This window comes from Colius striatus, unplaced genomic scaffold, assembly GCF_028858725.1.
Source record: "Colius striatus isolate bColStr4 unplaced genomic scaffold, bColStr4.1.hap1 scaffold_84, whole genome shotgun sequence".
Lineage (NCBI taxonomy): Eukaryota > Metazoa > Chordata > Aves > Coliiformes > Coliidae > Colius > Colius striatus.
The window spans coordinates 73924-92085 of NW_026908540.1; the positions used below are offsets into that span (position 1 = coordinate 73924).

Genomic DNA, 18162 nt, shown 5'->3' on the forward strand with positions numbered 1-18162 from the left:
ATGTTTCCCACACCCATCACCCCAAACCCCTCAGGAGCCCAGATGTTGCCCACACCCATCCCCCCAAACCCCTCAGGAGCCCAGATGTTGCCCACACACATCACCCCAAACCCATCAGGAGCCCAGATGTTGCCCACACACATCACCCCAAACATCTCAGGAGCCCACACACATCACCCCAAACCCCTCAGGAGCCCAGATGTTGCTCACACACATCACCCCAAACCCATCAGGAGCCCAGATGTTGCCCACACACATCACCCCAAACCCATCAGGAGCCCACAAACGTCCCCCCAAACCCCTCAGGAGCCCAGATGTTTCCCACACCCATCACCCCAAACCCCTCAGGAGCCCACACACATCACCCCAAGGCTCCAAACCCCTCAGGAGCCCAGATGTTGCGCACACACATCACCCCAAACCCCTCAGGAGCCCAGATGTTGCTCACACACATCACCCCAAACCCATCAGGAGCCCAGATGTTGCCCACAAACATCACCCCAAACCCCTCAGGAGTCCATACACATCACCCCAAGGCTCCAAACCCCTCAGGAGCCCAGATGTTGCCCACACCCATCCCCCCAAACCCATCAGGAGCCCACACACATCACCCCAAGGCTCCAAACCCCTCAGTAGCCCAGATGTTGCCCACACACATCACCCCAAACCCATCAGGAGCCCAGATGTTGCCCACACACATCACCCCAAACCCCTCAGGAGCCCACACACATCACCCCAAGGCTCCAAGCCCATCAGGAGCCCAGATGTTGCCCAAAAACATCACCCCAAACCCCTCAGGAGCCCAGATGTTGCCCACACACATCACCCCAAACCCCTCAGGAGCCCACACACATCACCCCAAACCCATCAGGAGCCCACACACATCACCCCAAACCCATTAGGAGATGAAGGAGCCCACACACATCACCCCAAGGCTCCAGACCCATTAGGAGCTGAGGTGGAGCCCACACCCATCCCCCCAAACCCCTCAGGAGCCCACAAACATCACCCCAAACCCATCAGGAGTCCACACACATCACCCCAAGGCTCCAAACCCCTCAGGAGCCCATACACATCACCCCAAACCCCTCAGGAGCCCACACACATCACCCCAAAACCCTCAGGAGCCCATACACATCACCCCAAACCCCTCAGGAGCCCACACACATCACCCCAAACCCCTCAGGAGCCCACACACATCACCCCAAACCCCTCAGGAGCCCAGATGTTTCCCACACCCACCCCCCAAACCCCTCAGTAGCCCAGATCTTCCCCACACCCATCCCCCTCACCCCCCAATCTCCCCACAACCCCCCATCCCAAGGGCCACCCCATGTCTTACGGCACCGTGCCGGCGTCCTCCAGTCCAGCACCACCACCCCTCTCTTCATGCAGGTGGCTGCATAAGCCTCCAGCACCTTGCAGAGGATCCTCTGGGCCCCCTTGTTGACACACACGTCGTACAGACAGTCACGGTAGAACCCCTGAGGCTTGACCACGCCATGACAGGCTTTGAAAGGTCCTTGGGAGGTCTTTTTGATGAGGCCACAGTAGCTGTCACCTCCATACAGCTCCTTCTCCTCCTCCTCACACACAGGACAGTCCCCCTCGCAGTAATCCCAGCAGAAGGGATCATCCTCATCCTCAGTGGTGGCCGTGGGGACCTTCCAAGCTTGAGCCCAGGTCACCACGGCGGTGGCATCGTGGCCTCCCTTGGGGATGTCATCATGGGCCTTGAGGTTGAAGTTGCCACAGAGGCCACAGGTGTGTCTGTAGTAGGTGCTGGGGAGGTCGATGTGGAGGTGCCAGTTCCAGTCATACGTCACCCTCAGCCCAAAATCTGTCTCCAGGGCCGCCCTCAGGCCGCTCTGCCACAGCCTCAACTGGCCAGAGGCCAAGGTCAACGGCAGCAGCGCCGACACGCCGGACACCTGAGGGGGACAAGGACCAGAGGAGAGCAAGGAATGGAGGGGTCTCACCTGCTTGAGGGCTACAAGCACCCAAAGGTGGGGTTTGAGGTCAATTGGAGATGTGGTGTACCCACACAAAGGTGTTTCATGGAGATCTCCTCCACCCAACAACCAAGGATGGGGTTTGAGGTCAATTGGAGATGTCTTGTACCCACACAAAGGTGTTTGTTGGAGAACCTCCTGCACTCAAGACCCAAAGGTGGGGTTTGAGGTCAATTGAAGACCTGTTGAACCAATCTAAAGGTGTTTCATGGAGATCTCCTGCACCCAACACTCAAAGATGAGGTTTGAGGTCAATTGGAGACGTGTTGCACCCACCCAAAGGTGTTTCTTGGAGAACCTCCTGCACCCAACAACCAAGGATGGGGTTTGAGGTCACTTGGAGACCTGTTGCACCCACCCAAGGTGGGTTATGAGGTTTACTGGAGATCTCCTGCACCCAACACCCAAAGGTGGGGTTTGAGGTCACTTGGAGACGTGTTGCACCCACCCAAAGGTGTTTGTTGGAGAACCTCCTGCACCCAATAACCAAGGATGGGGTTTGAGGTCAATTGAAGACCTGTTGAACCAATCTAAAGGTGTTTCATGGAGATCCTCCTGCACCCAACACTCAAAGATGGGGTTTGAGGTCAATTGGAGATGTCTTGTACCCACACAAAGGTGTTTGTTGGAGAACCTCCTGCACTCAAGACCCAAAGGTGGGGTTTGAGGTCAATTGGAGACCTGTTGAAATCACCCAAAGGTGTTTCTTGGAGAACCTCCTGCACCCAACACCAAGGATGGGGTTTGAGGTCAATTGGAGATGTGTTGCACCAACCCAAAGGTGTTTGTTGGAGAACCTTCTGCACCCAACAACCAAGGATGGGGTTTGAGGTCAATTGAAGACCTGTTGAACCAATCTAAAGGTGTTTCATGGAGATCTCCTGCACCCAACACTCAAAGATGAGGTTTGAGGTCAATTGGAGACGTGTTGCACCCACCCAAAGGTGTTTGTTGGAGAACCTCCTGCACCCAACAACCAAGGATGGGGTTTGAGGTCACTTGGAGACCTGTTGCACCCACCCAAGGTGGGTTATGAGGTTTACTGGAGATCTCCTGCACCCAACACCCAAAGGTGGGGTTTGAGCTCAATTGGAGACCTGTTGCACCCACACAAAGGTGTTTCTTGGAGAACCTCCTGCACCCAACACCAAAGATGGGGTTTGAGGTCAATTGGGGACCTGTTGCACCCACCCAAAGATGTTTGTTGGAGAACCTTCTGCACCCAACAACCAAGGATGGGGTTTGAGGTCACTTGGAGATGTCTTGCACCCACCCAAAGGTGTTTGTTGGAGAATCTCCTGCACCCAACACTCAAAGATGGGGTTTGAGGTCAATTGGAGACCTGTTGCACCAACCCAAAGGTGTTTGTTGGAGAACCTTCTGCACCCAACAACCAAGGATGGGGTTTGAGGTCACTTGGAGATGTCTTGCACCAACCCAAAGGTGTTTCATGGAGATCTCCTGCACCCAACACCAAAGATGGGGTTTGAGGTCAATTGGAGACCTGTTGCACCCACCCAAAGGTGTTTCATGGAGATCCTCCTGCACCCAACACCAAGGATGGGGTTTGAGGTCAATTGGAGATGTGGTGTACCCACACAAAGATGTTTGTTGGAGAACCTCCTGCACTCAAGACCCAAAGGTGGGGTTTGAGGTCAATTGGAGATGTCTTGTACCCACACAAAGGTGTTTCTTGGAGAACCTCCTGCACTCAAGACCCAAAGGTGGGGTTTGAGCTCAATTGGAGACCTGTTGAAATCACCCAAAGGTGTTTCTTGGAGAACCTCCTGCACCCAACACCCAAAGATGGAGTTTGAGGTCAATTGGAGACCTGTTGCACCAACCCAAAGGTGTTTCATGGAGATCTCCTGCACCCAACAACCAAGGATGGGGTTTGAAGTCAATTGAAGATGTCTTGCACCCACCCAAAGGTGTTTCTTGGAGAACCTCCTCCACTCAACAACCAAGGATGGGGGTTTGAGGTCAATTGAAGACCTGTTGCACCAACCCAAAGGTGTTTCATGGAGATCTTCTGCACCCAACAACCAAGGATGAGGTTTGAGGTCAATTGGAGACCTGTTGCACCCACCCAAAGATGGGGTTTAGAGGTCTCTTGGAGATCTCCACCCACCCAAAGGTTGTTTTGGAGGTCTCTTGGAGATCTCCACCCACCCAAAGGTTGGTTTGGAGGTCTCTTGGAGATCTCCACCCACCCAAAGTTGCTTTTGACCTCCCCAAAGAACAGAAACCCACCTTCCCCTCCCTTTGAAGCCAACTCACCCTGACTTTGCCCACTTCCCCACGGTGGATGGAGATGTGTTGACCATAGACCTTGATGGTGGCCACGGCGACGTAGGAGACGGATTTGACCCCACCACGAAGGTCGTTCTTGGCCTCCACCTTGAAGGGCACCAAAGTGGTGTCATTGCCACAGGATTCGGCCATGGTGTAGGTGCAGGTGCCTTGGAAGTCGAAGTTGAGGCCATCAAAGGTGTGGTAGTGAGGGTCTCCCCAAGCCCAGCAACTGGCAACCAGGGATGGGACACACTTGGGTTGTCCATCCTGCATCTGGCATTTCTCCTTGGGTCGGCACTGGAGGGCTTTGCAGGGGTCTGGAAGGAGGAGGAGGAAGGAGGGAGAAGGATAAACCATGAGAGAGAGCAGAGGAGAACACAAACACAAAGCATGGGAGAAGCTCCAAGCCATGGGAGGAACCTCAAACCATGGGAGGAACCTCAAACCAAGAGAGAAACCCCAAATCAAGAGAGGAACCTCCAACCATGGGAGAACCTCAAATCATGGGAGAACCTCCAACCATGGGAGAAACCTCAAACCATGGAAGAATCCAAACCAAGAGAGGAACCCCAAACTAAGGGAGGAACCCCAAACCAAGGAAGGAACCTCAAACCATGGGAGGAACCTCAAACCATGGAAGAAACCTCAAACCATGGGAGAACCTCAAACCATGGGAGAACCTCAAACCATGGGAGGAACCTCAAACCAAGAGAGAAACCCCAAATCAAGAGAGAAACCCCAAACCAAGGAAGGAACCTCAAACCATGGGAGAAACCTCAAACCATGGGAGAAACCTCAAGCCATGGGAGGAACCTCAAACCACGGGAGAACCTCCAAACCAGGGGAGAACCTCCAAACCATGGGAGGAACCTCAAACCATGGGAGAACCTCAAACCATGGGAGAACCTCAAACCATGGGAGGAACCTCAAATCAAGAGAGGAACCTCAAACCATGGGAGAAACCTCAAACCAAGGGAGGAACCTCCAACCATGGGAGGAACCTCAAACCAAGAGAGAAACCCCAAATCAAGAGAGAAACCCCAAACCAAGGAAGGAACCTCAAACCATGGGAGGAACTTCCAACCATGGGAGAAGCTCCAAACCAAGGAAGGAACCTCAAACCATGGGAGAAACCTCAAACCAAGGAAGAAACCTCAAACCATGGGAGAAACCTCCAAACCAGGGGAGAAGCTCCAAACCATGGAAGGAGCCTCAAACCAAGGGAGGAACCTCAAACCATGGAAGAACTCCCAACCCAAGAGAGAACCCCAAATCCCTTTTGCTTGATGGAACCCCAAAACCCTTCTTTTTGCTCCTTAATTTGATTGATACAGCCCCAAAACCCCTCTTTTTGCTCCTTACTTTGCTTGATGGAACCCCAAAACCCCTCTTTTTGCCCTTAATTTGATTGATGGAACCCCAAACCCCTCTTTTTGCTCCTTACTTTGGTTGATGGAACCCCAAAACCCCTCTTTTTGCCCCTTATTTTGGTCAATGGAACCCCAAAACCCCTCTTTTTGCCCCTTAAAGTGATTGATACATCCCCAAACCCCTCTTTTAGCTCCTTACTTTGCTTGATGGAACCCCAAAACCCTCTTTTAGCTCCTTACTTTGATTAATACAGCCCCAACCTCCTCTTTTAGCTCCTTACTTTGGTCGATGGAACCCCAAAACCCCTCTTTTTGCCCCTTAAAGTGATTGATACAGCCCCAAATCCCTCTTTTAGCTCCTTACTTTGCTTGATGGAACCCCAAAACCCCTCTTTTTGCTCCTTAATTTGATTGATGGAGCCCCAAAACCCCTCTTTTTGCTCCTTTCTTTGGTTGATACAGCCCCAAACCCCTCTTTTCGCACCTTAATTTGATTAATACAGCCCCAAACCCCTCTTTTAGCTCCTTACTTTGCTTGATTCAGCCCTAAAACCCTCTTTTAGCTCCTCACTTTACTTGATTCAGCCCCAAACCCCCCTTTTTGCTCCTTAATTTGGTTGATACAGCCCCAAAACCCTCCTCTTGCTCCTTAGTTTGGTTGATAAAGCCCCCAAACCCCTCTTTTTGCTCCTTACTTTGGTCGATGGAACCCCAAAACCCCTCTTTTTGCCCCTTAAAGTGATTGATACATCCCCAAACCCCTCTTTTAGCTCCTTACTTTGCTTGATGGAACCCCAAAAGCCCTCTTTTTGCTCCTTAATTTGATTGATGGAGACCCAAAACCCTCTTTTAGCTCCTTAATTTGATTGATACAGCACCAAACCCCTCTTTTTGCTCCTTAATTTGATCAATACAGCCCCAAAACCCCTCTTTTAGCTCCTTAATTTGATTGATACAGCCCCAAAACCCTCTTTTAGCTCCTTACTTTGGTCGATGGAACCCCAAAACCCCTCTTTTTGCTCCTTAATTTGATTAATACAGCCCCAAACCCCTCTTTTTGCTCCTCACTTTGGTTGTTACAGCCCAAACCCCTCTTTTAGCTCCTTACTTTGCTTGATGGAACCCCAAAACCCTCTTTTAGCTCCTCACTTTGCTTGATGGAACCCCAAAACCCCTCTTTTGCTCCTTACTTTGCTTGATACAGCCCCAAACCCCTCTTTTTGCTCCTTAATTTGATCAATACAGCCCCAAATCCCTCTTTTAGCTCCTTACTTTGCTTGATGGAACCCCAAAACCCCCCTTTTTGCTCCTTAATTTGATTGATGGAACCCCAAAAACCCTCTTTTTGCTCCTCACTTTGCTTCATACAGCCCCAAACCCCTCTTTTAGCTCCTTAATTTGATTAATACAGCCCCAAAACCCCTCTTTTTGCTCCTTACTTTGATTAATACAACCCCAAACCCCTCTTTTCGCACCTTAATTTGATTAATACAGCCCCAAATCCCTCTTTTAGCTCCTTACTTTGCTTGATGGAACCCCAAAACCCTCTTTTTGCTCCTTAATTTGATTAATACAGCACCAAAACCCCTCTTTTTGCTCCTTACTTTACTTGATTCAGCCCCAAACCCCTCTTTTTGCTCCTTCCTTTGCTTGATGGAACCCCAAAAACCCTTTTTTTGCTCCTTAATTTGATTGATGGAGCCCCAAACTCCTCTTTTTGCTCCTTAATTTGATTAATACAGCCCCAAAACCCTTTTTTAGCTCCTTACTTTGCTTGATGGAACCCCAAAACCCCCCTTTTTGCTCCTTACTTTGGTTGATACAGCCCCAAAACCCCTCTTTTTGCTCCTTAATTTGATCAATACAGCCCCAAAACCCCTCTTTTAGCTCCTTAATTTGATTAATACAGCCCCAAACCCCTCTTTTAGCTCCTTACTTTGGTTGATGCAGCCCCAGGCTCCGTCCCTGATCTCACAGCTCTCGTCGTCGGTGCAGCTGTGGCTGCTGCAAGCCAAACCCTCTCCAGGGACACACACACACCTCTGCTGGCAGTTGTCCTTCAGGGTGACCTCGTGGGGCTGCAGGGCAAGAGGCTGCATTAAAAGGTGCCCTTTCCCACCTTCCTCTGAAGGGGGAACCTTGTTGCTTGGTGCCTTCAGCTCTAGAACCTGAGAGTCCACAACTGGAGCTTTGGGCAGCGAGTTAAAGGTGGGCCAGCAACGTGCCCTGGTGGGCTACAAGGTCAAGTGGCATCCTGGGGGCATCGAGGAGAGTGTGGGCAGCAGGTTGAGGGAGGTTCTGCTCACACTCTCCTCTGGTGAGGCCTCATCTGGAGCCCTGTGGCCAATTCTGGGCTCCCCAGCTCCAGAGGGAGAGGAGAGAGGTCAGTGGGTGGCCACCAAAGTCCCTCAGAGGGCTACCAAGATGCTGAGAGGGCTTCTGAGTCCCCTGAGGGAGGTTCTTTCCCCTCTCCTCTGCTCTGGTGAGGCCTCATCTGGAGCCCTGTGGCCAATTCTGGGCTCCCCAGCTCCAGAGTGACAGGTCAGTGAGTGGCTACCAAAGTCCATCAGAGGGCTACCAAGGTGCTGAGGGCACTGGGAGGTCTCTGTGAGGAGGAGGAAAGGCTGTGGGAGCTGGGGGTGTTGATCCTGGAGCAGAGAAGACCAAGGGGACACCTCAGGGTGGGTGTCAGGAGGATGTGGCCAGTGTTTGCTGCGTGGTGGCCAGTGGCAGGACAAGGGGTGATGGGCACAAGCTGGGACACAACAAGTTGCACTGGCACAGGAGGAGAAAGTGCTGAGGGGAGGGAGCCCTGGCCCAGGCTGCCCAGGGAAGCTGTGGAAGCTCCTTCTCTGGTGGCTTCCAAACCCACCTGGACACATCCCTGTGCCCCATGAGTGAGGAGAACCTGCTGGAGCAGGGGCTGGATGAGCCCTGAAGCTCCCTTCCCACCCTCCTGTGATTCTCTGTGTGATGGGAGAGGTGGAAATGCCCCAATTTTCTTCATGTGACACCACAGAATCACCTGGCACTCAGAAGACCTTGAAGGTGTGGAGGTTTTCCCCTCCCACCAAGGTCCTTCTGGCCATGGAAGCAGGAGGAAAACATCCCCCAAGCCACCCCAACCCCCTCCAAGAACTCCACCTTGTAGTATTCCCCTTCCACCAAGCATCCACATTGGTCCTTGGGGACACAGTTGTGGCCATCAAAGGTGAATCCTTCCTGGCAGGAGCAGCCTTCCACACAGGTTTTGGGGCACCTGGAGGCATCAACGAGCCCAGCACAGCTCTGGGAGCAGAGGTTGGTGCACAAGGAGTAGATGCTGTTGGGTGGGCAGCTGAGGGCTGGAATCACAGGGTGATGGAGGTTGGGTGAAAGGTCCTTTTTTGGAGCTCAAATCCCACCTCCCTTCTCCATGGCCACCTCTACATGACGTGGTGGCCATGGGGGATGTTCCCTCCCCTCACTTACGGCAGAAGGATGGTGTTCTCCAAGCCTGAACCGTGACACCAGCGTCCTGGCAAGCTCTGGAGTAGCTCTGGATGCTCTGGCAGAGGATGTGGGTGTCCCCTTGAGCGAGGCAAAGGTCATGGAGGCAGGCTTGGAAGTACAAGGTGGGCTCAATGAGGGGGTGGCAGGAGGCAAAGGGACCCTCTGGGAGCGTGAGGATGCCACAGTAGTTGGCTTTCTGGAGGACAACCTTCTTCTCCTCCCTGCAGACTGGGCAGAGGTCACTGGGGCAATCACCACTGCAGGAGGCATCAGGGATCTTCCAGGCAGAGCTGAAGGCCACGGGGTTGGGAGCTTGTTGGCCATCAGGGAGGAGGAGGTCATCCTTGGGCTCCCCATTGGAGTTGCCACAGAGCCCACAGAGGTGGCCCCGGTAGCTCTGAGGGACGGTGACGGCCACGTGCTGGTGGAGGTCGTAGTGTACAACGAGGCCAAAGTCAGTCTGAAGCAGGACACCCAGCCCATGCTGCTGCACCTCCACCTGGCCATGACCCAGGGTGGCTGGGAGGTGGTGAGAGATGGAGTCCACCTGGGGCAGGGAGAGAGGAAGCCTCCAGTGAGCCTCGAGGGTGCTACAAGAAGGTCAAGGGGGTAGGAGGCAAGGAAATAGTGAAGGGAGCACCTTCCAGCCAACCTTGGGATGAGTTTGTGGCTCCCACTTGCAAAAGGCAAAGTGGGGGTGAGTGTGGCTCTGCCCAGAGATGCTGGTGCCACCACCTTTGAGGTGGACCATGAGTGTGGCTCTGCCTTGGAGACAATGGTCACCCCTCCATGAAGGAGAAGCCAAGTTGGGCTCCTGTTTGCACCCATAAACCAGATTGACCACAACACGTGGCCACACAGCTCTCACTTGAGATGTTGGCAGCCCCAAAGAGCTGCAGCTCTGCTTCAGCATCCCCCATGAGAGGCCCCTTGTTGCCTCAAACCAAGGTCAACACAAGCCCATGGAGGTTGCCACCAAAATGGTTGTGCTGATAGGAAGGAGATGAGCCTTGCTGTGGTGGTTCCTCTCTCACCACCTGTCCACATCAAGGTTGAGCCCAGAGACTTTGGTGGCACCACCTTTGAGGTGGACCATGAGTGTGGCTCTGCCTTGGAGACAAAGGTCACCCCTCCATGAAGGAGAAGCCAAGTTGGGCTCCTGTTTGCACCCATAAACCAGATTGACCACAACATGTGGCCACACAGCTCTCACTTGACACCAGAGATGAGACACTGAGGTGTTGGCAACCCCAAAGAGCTGCAGCTCTGCTTCACCATCCCCCATGAGAGGCCCCTTGTTGACTCACACCAAGGTCAACACAAGCCCATGGAGGTTGCCACCAAAATGGTTGTGCTGATAAGAAGGAGATGAGCCTTGCTGTGGTGGTTTCTCTCTCACCACGTGTCCACATCAAGGTTGAGCCCAGAGACTTTGATGGCACCACCTTTGAGGTGGACCATGAGTGTGGCTCTGCCTTGGAGACAAAGGTCACCCCTCCATGAAGGAGAAGCCAAGTTGGGCTCCTGTTTGCACCCATAAACCAGATTGACCACAAAATGTGGCCACACAGCTCTCACTTGAGGTGTTGGCAACCCCAAAGAGCTGCAGCTCTGCTTCACCATCCCCCATGAGAGGCCCCTTGTTGCCTCACACCAAGGTCAACACAAGCCCATGGAGGTTGCCACCAAAATGCTTGTGCTGATAAGAAGGAGATGAGCCTTGCTGTGGTGGTTCCTCTCTCACCACGTGTCCACATCAAGGTTGAGGCACAGATTTTGGTGCCACCATCTTTGAGGTGGACCATGAGTGTGGCTCTGCCTTGGAGACAAAGGTCACCCCTCCATGAAGGAGAAGCCAATTGTTGGGCTCCTGTTTGCACCCATAAACCAAATTGACCACAACACGTGGCCACACAGCTCTCACTTGACACCAGAGATGAGACACTGAGGTGTTGGCAACCCCAAAGAGCTGCAGCTCTGCTTCAGCATCCCCCATGAGAGGCCCCTTGTTGCCTCACACCAAGGTCAACACAAGCCCATGGAGGTTGCCACCAAAATGCTTGTGCTGATAGGAAGGAGATGAGCCTTGCTGTGGTGGTTCCTCTCTCACCACGTGTCCACATCAAGGTTGAGCCCAGAGACTTTGATGGCACCACCTTTGAGGTGGACCATGAGTGTGGCTCTGCCTTGGAGACAATGGTCACCCCTCCATGAAGGAGAAGCCAAGTTGGGCTCCTGTTTGCACCCATAAACCAGATTGACCACAACATGTGGCCACACAGCTCTCACTTGACACCAGAGATGAGACACTGAGGTGTTGGCAACCCCAAAGAGCTGCAGCTCTGCTTCAGCATCCCCCATGAGAGGCCCCTTGTTGACTCACACCAAGGTCAACACAAGCCCATGGAGGTTGCCACCAAAATGGTTGTGCTGATAAGAAGGAGATGAGCCTTGCTGTGGTGGTTCCTCTCTCACCACGTGTCCACATCAAGGTTGAGCCACAGATTTTGGTGCCACCACCTTTGAGGTGGACCATGAACCACCATCAGTGTTGTTCCACCCCACCTTCCTGATGCCAAAGTCAACACAAGCCCTTAGAAGTTGCCACCAAGGTGTCTTCACCCAGAAACAAAGCTTGGCCACGAGGTCCCACCACCTTACCATGACAGCTCCCTTCCTCCCTCGCTCCAAGGTCAACGTGAGCCCGTGGACTTCCACAGACAACACCCTGATGCCAGAGACCTTCCCCTTCTGCCTGGAGTCCTTCTGGATCTTCACCACAAAGGGTTTGATGTCTTCTCCAGCACAGGTCTCTGTGAGGATGTAGGTGCAAGTGCCTGAGATGTTGAAGGCCATCCCATCAAAGGAGAGGTAAGTGTGGTCACCGGTGGCCACGCAGACCCTGGCAGCAGCGGGTGGGCACTGGAGGACACCCTCAACGACTTTGCCTTCGCCATCCCCAACACAAGACACTTCTTGGCACTCCACTGTGCCACCAACTTGGCACTGGCATTTCTCCTTCTTGCTAGGGAAGAAGGTTTCTTCCACCTTGTAGTAGACACCGTGGTGGAGGCAACCACAGAGCCCCAAGGGGACACACTCGTCACCGCTGAGCGCGTGGCCGGCGTCGCACTCACAACCTTCCCTGCAGCTCCTGGAGCACGTGGCAGGGCTGTAGATGCTGCTGCAGCTCTGGCTGCACGTCTCCCTGGAGCACATCTCGTAGTGGCTGTTTGCAGGGCATGAAATCCCTGCCAAGAGACCAGGAGGAACTGTTAGGAGAGAGGGAACGGTAGGTCCTGCAAGGTGGGACACGGTTGGGCTGGTTGGTGAGGCTCAATGGGTGTAGAAGGGAGGTGGAGGAGGTGGGAGAGGGGGGTTTGCCCAAATGAAGTCTCATTTCTTTCCCACTGTGGACATGAGTGTCCATAAAGGACCTTTCAGCCCATTCCTGGTGGGGTTTCAGCCCTGGTTCACCTGGTTTCTCCAATGGCCATGGAGGAAATGAGGATGAAACCAGGATTCTATGAAACAAGGATGTTCCCTCAGCAAGAGTCACTCCAAAGTTGGGTCCCCAATCAAGCTGGGCCAGGTTCCTCTCCTAACTGAAGCTGTTTTTGGTGCATCTCATGTGTTTCACCCTCTCAGTGACCCAGGCAATCAGCCCTCACTCATTTTCAGCCAATGCCAAGCAGTTGGTGCTTATGGAGGCTGAATTGTCTGACCCATCACAGCCAGATGAGACACCTTGGTCCTAGTCTCAGTCTCATCTCTTCCTCATTGGGAAGGAGTGTCCATAAAGGACCTTCCAACCCATTCCTGGTGGGGTTTCAGCCCTGGTTCACCTGGTTTCTCCCATGGTCATGGAGGAAATGAGGATGAAATGATGATTCTATGAAACAAGGATGTTCCCTCAAGCAAGACTCACTCCAAAGTTGGGTCTCCAATCAAGCTGGGCCAGGTTCCTCTCCTAATTGAAGCTGGTTTTGGTGCATCTCATGTGTTTCACCCTCTCAGTAACCCAGGCAATCAGCCCTCACTCATTTTCAGCCAATGCCAAGCAGTTGGTGCTTGTTGAGGCTGAATTGTCTGACCCATCACAGCCAGATGAGACACCTTGGTCCTAGTCTCAGTCTCATCTCTTCCTCATTGGGAAGGAGTGTCCATAAAGGACCTTCCAACCCGTTCCTGGTGGGGTTTCAGCCCTGGTTCACCTGGTTTCTCCAATGGCCATGGAGGAAATGAGGATGAAACCAGGATTCTATGAAACAAGGATGTTCCCTCAGCAAGAGTCACTCCAAAGTTGGGTCCCCAATCAACCTGGAGCAGATCTCACTCAATTGAAGCTGTTTTTGGTGCATCTCATGTGTTTCACCCTCCCAGTGACCCAGGCAATCAGCCCTCACTCATTTTCAGCCAATGCCAAGCAGTTGGTGCTCGTTGAGGCTGAATTGTCTGACCCATCACAGCCAGATGAGACACCTTGGTCCTAGACTCAGTCTCATCTCTTTCTCACTGTGGACATAAGTGTCCATAAAGGACCTTTCAGCCCATTCCTGGTGGGGTTTCAACCCTGGTTCACCTGGTTTCTCCCATGGTCATGGAGGAAATGAGGATGAAACGAGGATTCTATGAAACAAGGATGTTCCCTCAAGCAAGAGTCACTCCAAAGTTGGGGCTCTAATGAAACTGGGGCAGATCTCACTCAATTGAAGCTGGTTTTGGTACATCTCATGTGTTTCACCCTCACAGTGACCCAGGCAATCAGCCCTCACTCATTTTCAGCCAATGCCAAGCAGTTGGTGCTTATGGAGGCTGAATTGTCTGACCCATCACAGCCAGATGAGACACCTTGGTCCTAGTCTCAGTCTCATCTCTTTCTCATTGGGAAGGAGTGTCCATAAAGGACCTTTCAGCCCATTCCTGGTGGGGTTTCAGCCCTGGTTCACCTGGTTTCTCCCATGGTCATGGAGGAAATGAGGATGAAACGAGGATTCTATGAAACAAGGATGCTCCCTCAAGCAAGACTCACTCCAAAGTTGGGTCTCCAATCAGCCTGGTCCAGGTTCCTCTCCTAATTGAAGCTGTTTTTGGTGCATCTCATGTGTTTCACCCTCCCAGTGACCCAGGCAATCAGCCCTCACTCATTTTCAGCCAATGCCAAGCAGTTGGTGCTCGTTGAGGCTGAATTGTCTGACCCATCACAGCCAGATGAGACACCTTGGTCCTAGTCTCAGTCTCATCTCTTCCTCATTGGGAAGGAGTGTCCATAAAGGACCTTCCAACCCATTCCTGGTGGGGTTTCAGCCCTGGTTCACCTGGTTTCTCCCATGGTCATGGAGGAAATGAGGATGAAATGATGATTCTATGAAACAAGGATGCTCCCTCAAGCAAGACTCACTCCAAAGTTGGGTCTCCAATCAAGCTGGGCCAGGTTCCTCTCCTAATTGAAGCTGGTTTTGGTGCATCTCATGTGTTTCACCCTCTCAGTAACCCAGGCAATCAGTCCTCACTCATTTTCAGCCAATGCCAAGCAGTTGGTGCTTGTTGAGGCTGAATTGTCTGACCCATCACAGCCAGATGAGACACCTTGGTCCTAGTCTCAGTCTCATCTCTTCCTCATTGGGAAGGAGTGTCCATAAAGGACCTTCCAACCCATTCCTGGTGGGGTTTCAGCCCTGGTTCACCTGGTTTCTCCCATGGTCATGGAGGAAATGAGGATGAGACGATAATTCTATGAAACAAGGATGTTCCCTCAAGCAAGAGTCGCTCCAAAGTTGGGTCCCCAATCAAGCTGGGCCAGGTTCCTCTCCTAACTGAAGCTGTTTTTGGTGCATCTCATGTGTTTCACCCTCTCAGTGACCCAGGCAATCAGCCCTCACTCATTTTCAGCCAATGCCAAGCAGTTGGTGCTCGTTGAGGCTGAATTGTCTGACCCATCACAGCCAGATGAGACACTTTGATCCCAATTTAAGCCTCATGTCTTTCTCACTGTGGACATGAGTGTCCATAAAGGACCTTACAACCCATTCCTGGTGGGGTTTCAGCCCTGGTTCACCTGGTTTCTCCCATGGTCATGGAGGAAAGGAGGATGAAACGAGGATTCTATGAAACAAGGATGTTCCCTCAGCAAGAGTCGCTCCAAAGTTGGGTCCCCAATCAAGCTGGGCCAGGTTCCTCTCCTAACTGAAGCTGGTTTTGGTGCATCTCATGTGTTTCACCCTCTCAGTGACCCAGGCAATCAGCCCTCACTCATTTTCAGCCAATGCCAAGCAGTTGGTGCTCGTTGAGGCTGAATTGTCTGACCCATCACAGCCAGATGAGACACTTTGATCCCAATTTAAGCCTCATGTCTTTCTCACTGTGGACATGAGTGTCCATAAAGGACCTTCCAACCCATTCCTGGTGGGGTTTCAGCCCTGGTTCACCTGGTTTCCCCCATGGTCATGGAGGAAATGAGGATGAAACCAGGATTCTATGAAACAAGGATGTTCCCTCAAGCAAGAGTCGCTCCAAAGTTGGGTCCCCAATCAAGCTGGGCCAGGTTCCTCTCCTAATTGAAGCTGGTTTTGGTGCATCTCATGTGTTTCACCCTCCCAGTGACCCAGGCAATCAGCCCTCACTCATTTTCAGCCAATGCCAAGCAGTTGGTGCTCACTGAGGCTGAATTGTCTGACCCATCACAGCCAGATGAGACACTTTGATCCCTGGAAGCACTTCTGGTCTAGAAACAGAGATGATGGGACCAACCTAGACTTTGGGTTGGATCAACTGAGATGATTCCCACCTCTGCTTTGCCTCCACAAGGGTTTGGGGTTTCCTTTTAGCTTCATGAGCATCCAAACCCACCCCAAGTGAACCCAACTTACGGCAGAAGTCGTCTGTCCTCCACCTCCCCACGGTCACCCCTTTGGCCTGGCAGACGGCGGCGTAGTGAGCGATGATGGGGCACATCACCCCTTCCTGCCCTGGGAAGAGGCAAGAATCATGCACACAGTCTTGGAAGTACTTGTTGGCCTCCACAAGAGCATGACAAGCTCCAAAAGGTCCATCTTCTTGCAGGATGATCCCACAACCCGTCTTGGAGAGCTCCTGGTGGCTCCGAGCCACGTCCAAGCCGGGACATTCCACCTTGGACTGTTCCACACAACCTGGGATGTCGATGATCTTCCAGCTGTGCCCAAAAGAGTCTGGGTTTGATGTCACCCTGCCCATCCTGGTCATCATCTCATCCCCCACGTTGCCGTTGTAGTTGCCACAGAGGCCACACAGGGCGTTGGTGTAAGTGCTGGGCACCGACACGGTGACTTGGCTTTGCCAGTCGTAGGTGATGGTGAGGCCAAAGTCTGTCTCTACCACGGCCTCCTGCCCACCTCTGTAGATGGAGATCTTCCTGTCTCTGTCACCATAGGGGAGGTTGACCAGTTGGTTGTTGATCTGGGGGCAAAAAAGCAGAGATGAGGACAAAATGCTCTTGGCTAAAAGCAAAAGGTGAATCATGTTTACATGATACCTGGGGTTTGGGCTCCAGTGAGGGTGGAAGAGAAGGAAGTTGAGGTGAGGAGCAAGAAGAACATGGACAGGAGACAAAGGTCTTAACTAATGTGGAGCAAACAGACCCTCCAGCCTTGGATCTCACCAGCTTGGTTGGAGAAGAACATTCAGCCAAAGAGGAGCAAGAAGTTGAGGTGAGGAGCAAGAAGTTGAGGTGAGGAGCAAGAACATGGACAGGAGACAAAGGTCTTAACTAATGTGGAGCAAACAGACCCTCCAGCCTTGGATCTCACCAGCTTGGTTGGAGAAGAATCTTCAGCCAAAGAGGAGCAAGAAGTTGGTGTGAGGAGCAAGAAGTTGGTGTGAGGAGCAAGAAGAACATGGACAGGAGACAAAGATCTCAACTAATGTGGGGCAACAGACCCTCCAGCCTTGGATCTCAGCAGCTTGGTTGGAGAAGAACATTCAGCCAAAGAGGAGCCAGAAGTTGGGGTGAGGAGCAAGAAGAACATGGACAGGAGACAAAGGTCTCAAGTAATATGGAGCAAACAGATCCTCCAGCTCTGGATCTCTCTGGTGTGGTTGGAGAAGAACATTCAGCCAAAGAGGACCAAGAAGTTGGGGTGAGGAGCAAGAAGTTGAGGTGAGGAGCAAGAACATGGACAGGAGACAAAGATCTCAACTAATGTGGGGCAACAGACCCTCCAGCCTTGGATCTCACCAGCTTGGTTGGAGAAGAACATTCAGCCAAAGAGGAGAAAGAAGATGAGGTGAGGAGCAAGAAATTGGGGTGAGGAGCAAGAAGTTGGGGTGAGGAGCAAGAAGAACATGGACAGGAGACAAAGATCTCAACTAATGTGGAGCAAACAGACCCTCCAGCCTTGGATCCCTCTGGTGTGGTTGGAGAAGAACATTCAGCCAAAGAGGAGCCAGAAGTTGGGGTGAGGAGCAAGAAGAACTTGGACAAGAGACAAAGATCTCAACTAATGTGGAGCAAACAGATCCTCCAGCCTTGGATCTCACCAGCTTGGTTGGACAAGAACATTCAGCCAAAGAGGTGCAAGAAGTTGGGGTGAGGAGCAAGAAGAACATGGACAGGAGACAAAGATCTCAAGTAATATGGAGCAAACAGATCCTCCAGCCTTGGATCTCTCTGGTGTGGTTGGAGAAGAACATTCAGCCAAAGAGGAGCAAGAAGTTGAGGTGAGGAGCAAGAAGTTGAGGTGAGGAGCAAGAACATGGACAGGAGACAAAGATCTCAACTAATGTGGGGCAACAGACCCTCTAGCCTTGGATCTCAGCAGCTTGGTTGGAGAAGAACATTCAGCCAAAGAGGAGCCTGAAGTTGGGGTGAGGAGCAAGAAGAACATGGACAGGAGACAAAGGTCTCAAGTAATATGGAGCAAACAGATCCTCCAGCTCTGGATCTCTCTGGTGTGGTTGGAGAAGAACATTCAGCCAAAGAGGACCAAGAAGTTGGGGTGAGGAGCAAGAAGTTG

The 18162-nt window shown here is 52.3% G+C and overlaps 1 protein-coding gene across 1 annotated transcript in view; it reads right to left on the reverse strand.

The window, feature by feature from the left end:
- FCGBP (Fc gamma binding protein) overlaps positions 1-18162 on the reverse strand; it is a 59336-nt gene that overhangs the window by 24587 nt on the left and 16587 nt on the right. Inside the window, exons 7-13 of the mRNA XM_062020223.1 lie at positions 16039-16606; positions 11831-12420; positions 9149-9716; positions 8822-9021; positions 7614-7755; positions 4293-4624; positions 1343-1931 (exon numbers count right to left, since the gene is read on the reverse strand). Of these exons, the coding sequence (XP_061876207.1) occupies positions 1343-1931; positions 4293-4624; positions 7614-7755; positions 8822-9021; positions 9149-9716; positions 11831-12420; positions 16039-16606 (2989 nt within the window). The remainder of the gene's footprint in view (positions 1-1342; positions 1932-4292; positions 4625-7613; positions 7756-8821; positions 9022-9148; positions 9717-11830; positions 12421-16038; positions 16607-18162) is intronic.